This window comes from Amyelois transitella, chromosome 29 (assembly GCF_032362555.1).
Source record: "Amyelois transitella isolate CPQ chromosome 29, ilAmyTran1.1, whole genome shotgun sequence".
NCBI lineage: Eukaryota > Metazoa > Arthropoda > Insecta > Lepidoptera > Pyralidae > Amyelois > Amyelois transitella.
Window position 1 is genome coordinate 833,670 of NC_083532.1, and position 7,584 is coordinate 841,253.

Consider the following 7,584-nt stretch of genomic DNA (forward strand, 5'->3'; position numbering starts at 1 on the left):
GAGATGGAGTGGTCTTATTCTTCTTTGTATTGGTGCCGGGAATCACACGGCGTTCTTACTTGAAAATAATGGCAATAATAATCCCAAAAAATTACTTAGACAGTATAATGGAACCTCTTATTCTGATACAAGTCACGTCACGCATCCCATCTCAACGTAGGTATTCTGAAACCAGATAGATAGATACTAGGAAATTTATAACATTGCACAGAGATATATGTGCGAAAGTAACCTCTAACGTTCTTTCTGTCTGTTTCCGCCTTTGAATTAGATCCACTCCATTTCTTTTTGGGGATTTTTTGGGTTATTACAGTTGAGGGTCGACTTCCGCAATGTATGCAATGTCGATTCGTGATAAAACCCGACTTACCCATCCAGGAAAATAATTATAGTGCGCAAGGTTCCTTTCCAGAGAGGTAGTAATTTGAATTTCCTATTAATTATTGGCAAAATTTTTAATAATGGAAATGGAAAGAGAATTTCCTACGAGATTGTATTTCCTAATCTCTTCGTAACCCACCTCATTTTCTGCATTTTCAAAAGTCTTAAATAATATTTTCTGAAATCCGTATTAGAATCTACTAGTGTGAGTCTTAAAAATCCACTTGTTATATAAATACTCAAATAAATTCTTTATTTGTGTAAATATGGAAACATAAGGTGGTAACAAATGAAAAGTATAATACAACACATCAGCCTGTTTTTTTTTTCAAACTTATACAATCCTAATTTGCATGGCCGTAATTTTTGTGAACTCTATGTTGAAGTTGTATAAAAATAAGTAATTTCTACCATTGTTTTATTTTTTTTTGGTAACTAATACATGGTAACTCTAATGTCAAACGTCAAACACTGTTTATCAATCACTGCAGTGAATCGAGTTTACTGTGATTTCTCATAATATACGCAGTTTTCTACACAAATGAAGCCGCAAATAGCGTAAAACAAAACAATGACGTCTAAAGACGAGACATTTTGTCGTTTATGCGCCGAACCGACGCCTTTGGAACAACTTATTACCACAAGTTGTCCAGTCGGAGAAAACGCTAAAATATCTATGAAAATGCTATGGATTAACATAGATACCACCAATAATTTACCAACTACAATATGTTTTTCATGTTTCGACTTATTGGAGAGAACGTGGAAGTTCCTACACGATGTTAGAACTGCACAAGAAAAATTGCTTAAAATCTTTTCTAAGAATGAAACACCAATTGAAATTAAGACTGATGAAGCTGAAAACATTGGTAAACCAGTTGACAAAAACTGGGAAGAGTTTCAGAAGCCCAAAGTGGAGGTAAAAGACGAGAATTCTGTTCAAAATGTGCAAATAATCACAGTGGATCCAAACACTATTTTGGATGTTGATGTAAACTTAGTTAAGTGTGAAAATGTGAGTGACTTGGACACTTTTAACGATGATTTGGGGGGTTTCGACTCCGCAGACAGTGATTTACCTTTAACGCTGGCTGTAAAGAAGAAAAAAATGAAGAAAAAGTCAAAGAGAAAGAATTTAAATAACGAAGAACCAGTCTGCTTGGATTCAGCTTCAATATGGAATGCACCACTTAATGTCAACACTTTGGATGCGCCCATGACCTGGGAAGAATACACATGGCGTTGTGCAAGTTGCGATGCCCAGTGTAAGAATATTTCTTCGCTACGACTCCACTCTCTGCAAATCCATTCGTGTTGCTGCACCTTCAAATGCGTAGACTGTGACAAAGTTATAAATAACTACAGAACGTTTATAAACCACGTGCGGACACACAAAAAGTCTTTGCGGTACTGCTGTGAATTCTGCAATAAGAGATATATGCGTTCTGCTTATATCAAAAAGCATATAAACAGCGAACATGGAGAATCTTACTTAACAATGTGCGGGAACTGCGGTGCGGTTTTCGAGACATTAGAAGAGTTGAAGGACCACATGCTGTTGTATTCTAAAGGTTTGAGAAAACGGACAGTCAAACAAGAAAATATAGAGTCCGAATTGAAATGCGAACATTGCGGTAAAGAGTTTAAATCACGAAGCAATTTGCTCCAGCACAAATTGGTCCACACAGAACGCACTAGACAGTTCTCATGTCACGTCTGTGGTAAAATGTTCTTCACCAAAGGTACTTTGAGTACTCATATGATGACTCACGAAGACACAAAGCCTTTTAAATGCGAATTTTGCCCAATGGCATTCCGTGCTAGAGGTAACCTACAATCTCATATAAGTCTTCACTCCGGAGCGAAGCCATTTGTCTGTGAACAGTGCGGTAAGAGTTTCAGAGTGAAACGTCATTTGAAATCTCATTCGATTGTTCACACGGACCTTATGCCGTACGTCTGTGAATATTGCAACAAAGCCTTCCGATTCAAAACTAGGTTAAATCTACATCTCCGACAGCATACAGGTGCTAAACCATACACTTGCTTATTCTGCCAGCGTGACTTCACAAATGGATCTAATTTTAAGAAACATATGAGGCGGAGACATAATATTGACACGTCCAAAAAGAGGTATAATAATATTGTTGATGAACCGAACTCCTTGGGTGATCAGAATTCAATCAATGATCAGAATTCTGATGATATGCATTAGTTTCAGTGTTGTTTAAGTGATATATAGTCCATTTTTTTAAATTATTTCATTTTGGTACTATTTTTCTTGAAATGTACATTTTAAAATTAATTTATAGTTATTGAAAACATAAAGAACAGATACCACGATGTACTTTTGCTTATAAAACATACTTTAAGTGTATCTCTATACATATATAGTGTCTATCCCTTGCGGAGTAGACAGAGCCAACAGTCTGGAAAAGGCTGAAAGGCCACGTTCAGCTGTATGACTTTATGATGGAACCGAGATTTAAATACACACATATTTATTGTATTTATATTAATTAAAATTTATTTCAAATTCAAAATTATTATTTTTATTAATTACTTAAAACTAAGTTTTCTGCCGCTTCCAAGGCGTCAGTGCAGATGAAGCGGTAACAAACTGCACTGCAGCATTTTCTTTAACAACGTCAACTTCAACTTCTTTAATAAAAAAAAAATATATCTTTTATTAATAGTTACTGAAAGTAGTAACTGAAACAATTCAGTAAAAACTCTTAAAAAATTAAGGTGGTCGATAAAAATAACGACAAACGCACATATATTTATTTAATACATATATTTAATTTGGTATATAAGTACATTATTATACGGTATATAATAAATTATTTTTGTTTTTAAGCAATAAAAACTATTTTATGATTATGAAGAATATCTATATCGAATGAAAAAAAACATATTTTTTTAATCATTTTCAATAAAATATTCCTATTAATCGGAACGCACATGCGCATTATCTATGCACTGTACATATATCACGTCCTCATACGGGGTAGACAGAGCCAATTGTCTCAAAATCACTGGAAAGCCACTTACAGCTGGATGGCTTATAAATAAAATTGAGATTCTAATAGCGACAGATGAACTAATTCTTAGCGAATTTATCCTTGAACACATATTTTCTAATCGATATGGGCGCGGCGGTTCGAATCTTGACCCTACCAGTCACACGTGACTGATCACAACTCATACGCAACCATATAACAAAGTTATACGTAAACAAGATACATACATACATATAGTCACGTCTATATCCCTTACGGGGTAGACAGAGCCAATAGTCCCGAAAAGACTGAATGGCCACGTTCAGCTGCTCGAAGAATCCCAAGTTTGAAAGCCTATCCCTTAGTCGCCTTTTACGACATCCATGGGAAAGAGATGGAGTGGTCCTATTCTTTTTTAAAAGCTTTTATTTAGTTTTTATTATTGGTGCATTATAATTTGTTGCAGCGTGATGATAAATTGCCTAAAGCATCCCTCGATAAAAAAAAATCCAAAAAGAATTTTTCAATTAGAACCAGTAGTTCCTAAGATTAGGGCGTTCAAACAAACAAACTCTTCAGCTTTATAATATTAGTATAGATAAAAAGATATGTAACAAAATAGTATAGATAAATATAACAAAAAACAGAAAACAGTCATTGGATTTAGAAGAATATGTACAATGGCGGACTTATTCCAATCGGGATTTCTTCCAGTCAACCAAAATATTAAGAATTCTTGTAGGCGATGAGCTAGCAACCTGTCACTATTTGAATCTCAATTCCATCATTTAGCTATACAGCGGTGGTCAATTTTAGTTTATTCTACGAAAAATTGTAAATTTTATAATATGTAAATAAATCAATACATGTATAACTACACACTAGTTATTATAAGTATAAAATAAATCAGCCTGACAAGAAAATATATTTTGAGTAATATCTTAACGATTTTTTTTTACTTAACATATCATACACATACATACATATTGTCACGTCTATATCCCTTGCGGGGTAGACAGAGCCAACAGTCTTGAAAAGACTGAATGGCCACGTTCAGCTATTATGCTTTATGATAGAATTGAGATTCAAATAGTGACAGGTTGCTAGCCCATCGCCTAAAAAAAGAATCCCAATTTTGTAAGCCTATATCTTAGTCGCCTTTTACGACATCCATGGGAAAGAGATGGAGTGGTCCTATTCTTTTTTCATTGGTGCCGGGAACCACACGGCATTTAACATTCCTATTTTCTATATAGTCATGATCCTCGGCGTTGGAACCCTGGGTTCGACCTCCGCGATCTCTAAACGAACCTCAAATTGGATCATGGTACATACATACATACATAAATCACCCGGTGTGTGCGTGAATGAATGTGTCATTTCCCTGAGCAGCCTTTTACGACATCCATGGGAAAGAGATTCTAAATTCTAAATTCCCCTCCGGGAAAGAGGCGTGATTTTATGTATGTATGTATGTATGGGAAAGAGATGGATTGGTCCTATTCTCAAGTGGCGGGCACCACACGGCACCCGTTCATACAGTTGCGATAACAACTTTCCATGAGGCGAGTAGACTGAAGACTTTAAAAAAACCTTTTTGTTACAGTCCTGTGAGATTCGAACCGTGAACCTTACAATAGTACTGTATTCGGAGCGTAAATATGTATCATGTTACCTCTATTCGCTAACTACATGCTAATTTTAAACCTTTGCGTGTCCGTGTGGTTCCCGGCACCAATACAAAAAGAATAGGACCACTCCATCTCTTTCCCATGGATGTCGTAAAAGGCGACTAAGGGATAGGCTTACAAACTTGGGATTCTTTTCTAGGCGATGGGTTAGCAACCTGTCACTATTTGTATCTCAATTCTATCATTAAGCCAAATAGCTGAACGTGGCCATTCAGTCTTTTCAAGACTGTTGGCTCTGTCTACCCCTTAAGGGATATAGACGTGACCATATGTATGTATGTATGTTTAAACCTCTGCAAACTTTTTACATACTTACATATATCTAGCGGGAGAGATGATTTGTCTCGACCGCCACCAAAGGGATGATCTTCCGCCAGGCTAGATGTAATGCCTGGGTAACCGAGCCGTGTGGTTCCCGGCACCAATAAAAAAAGAATAGGACCACTCCATCTCGTTCCCATGAATGTTGTAAAAGGCGACTAAGGGATATATGCTTATAAACTTTGGATTCTTCTTTTAGGAGACGGGCTAGCAATTTCACTGTCACTATTGGAATCTCAATTCTATCATTAAGCCAAATAGCTCAATGTGGCTGTAATCAGTCTTTTCAAGACTGTTGGCTCTATCTACCCCGCAAGCGATATACAGACGTCATAATATGTATGTATGTAACCGCGGCTCCGACGATGTTGTGTCGGAGGTTATATATATGCTCCAATCCGTGAAATCTTTGCTTGCGCGATTTAGACTTTTCGTTGCTATTGACTGATAGCGTCGCGTGATTCTGTTTTTGTGGCTTGTGGCGTATAGATGTCGCTACAAGGGGTTAGGTTTACATGCAAAGGTTGCCGAGGTCAGGTGGAATTGGTCATTTGGAATGGTATTTTATGGGCATGATGAATAAAGAACCTTTCTTTTATTGGCCTGGGTCTTGAATGTTTATCTATGTAAGTATTTATTATAAAATATAGTATCGTTGAGTTAGCATCTCGTAACACAAGTCTCGTACTTCGAGGCTAACTCAATCAGTGTAATTTGTCCCTTATATATTTATTTTATTTTATTTATTTTGCAATCACAAGTAAGAGAATATTTAGTAGTCCCTACCTAGATGTGTTCGTCAAGTTTTTATTTATTGCTTTTCTAGTTTATACTGCGTAGAGAATGTAAACGCGTATCTTAGATCGACGGGGCATAGACTAAATAAACAATAGAATGGACATATAACAAAATTTTGTGGTTCTAAGCCTGCCTATTTATATTGGAAAACAATGTTACGCTCCATAGACAGTCATAAGACTATCCTTTACGGGGTCGATAGAGCTAAAGTCTCGAACGCCAGGTTGAACTGGATGATAGAATTGTAGAATTATGAATCAGATAATGACAGGTCGCAAACCGATCGCCTTAGAATAATCGTCCAAAATGCCACAGTGCAGTTTGTTCCGCCGCTTCTTCTACACATGCGCTTTGGAAGCGGTAGTAGATATAATTAGAATTAAGTGATGCGACGTCAATAAATGATACCTTGTATCCAATTTTGAAAATAAATCTATTTTATTCTAATTTCAAGTTTATAAGCGCGGAAAGAAATGCAGCTGGCACTCACAATTTTTTTTCTTCAGTACCAGCCAAGCCGCTGTGTTTGGTAAACTGGTGCCAATGCTAACTACCCAGGGAATCTTTTAAGGTTCACCAGTATTAAGATACAAAATGTTCACTTTGAATTTCTTCCTCCTAGCGTTAATTCCTGTTATAACCTCACCTCTTTGAAAAGATTTCCGGGGTGTGTTTTTTTCGACCATGACCCTGGATGGGATAAGTCAGGTTTCCACACGAATCGACTCCCGCCTGACCTCGTACGACCTTTTCAGGGGAACCTAACCCATATCATGATCATGCTTAAAACGTGTGCATTTTCTTCATCAGTGCCGTGTGGTTCCCGGCACCAATACCAAAAAGAATGGGACCACTCCATCTCTTTCCCATGGATGTCGTAAAAGGCGACTAAGGGATAGGCTTACATACTTGGGATTCTTTATTAGGCGATGGGCTAGCAATCTGTCACTATTTGAATCTCAATTCTATTTTAAAGCCAAATAGGTGAACGTGGCCTATCAGTCTCTACAAGACTGTTGGCTCTGTCTACCCCGCAAGGGATATAGACGTGATTATTTGTATGTATGTATGTTTCTACATCACTATTCTTTGGACACTGTGTCGCAGTTACGCACGCGATGGCCATTCAGTTTGAAGATGCACAGGAGATTATGTTAGGAAATATCTTCAGATGCAAAACTGAGGTAACTAGGTACTTATGTAGGAAATTCTCAAAAGTACCAATGATTGAATAAAAATTTATTGAATTGAATGTCATTTATTTAATTGTTTCGTGTTTATTTATATAAGTATTAGCATGTATCTTTAGTTTAATATGTTAAACGATATTTATGCACACGCCATATCGCATTCTCATCTCTCCTCTCATTGGTCTACTGGAAGAGATTTCT

At 36.7% G+C, this 7,584-nt stretch overlaps 1 protein-coding gene across 1 annotated transcript; it reads left to right on the plus strand.

Annotated features, from left to right (window-relative positions):
• Window positions 1–863: 863 nt before the first annotated feature.
• Window positions 864–4,241, plus strand: LOC106139703 (gastrula zinc finger protein XlCGF26.1-like). The gene has a single exon (XM_013341198.2). The coding sequence runs from the start codon at window positions 953–955 to the stop codon at window positions 2,594–2,596; it is 1,644 nt and encodes a 547-aa protein (XP_013196652.2). The 5' UTR covers window positions 864–952; the 3' UTR covers window positions 2,597–4,241.
• Window positions 4,242–7,584: the final 3,343 nt, after the last annotated feature.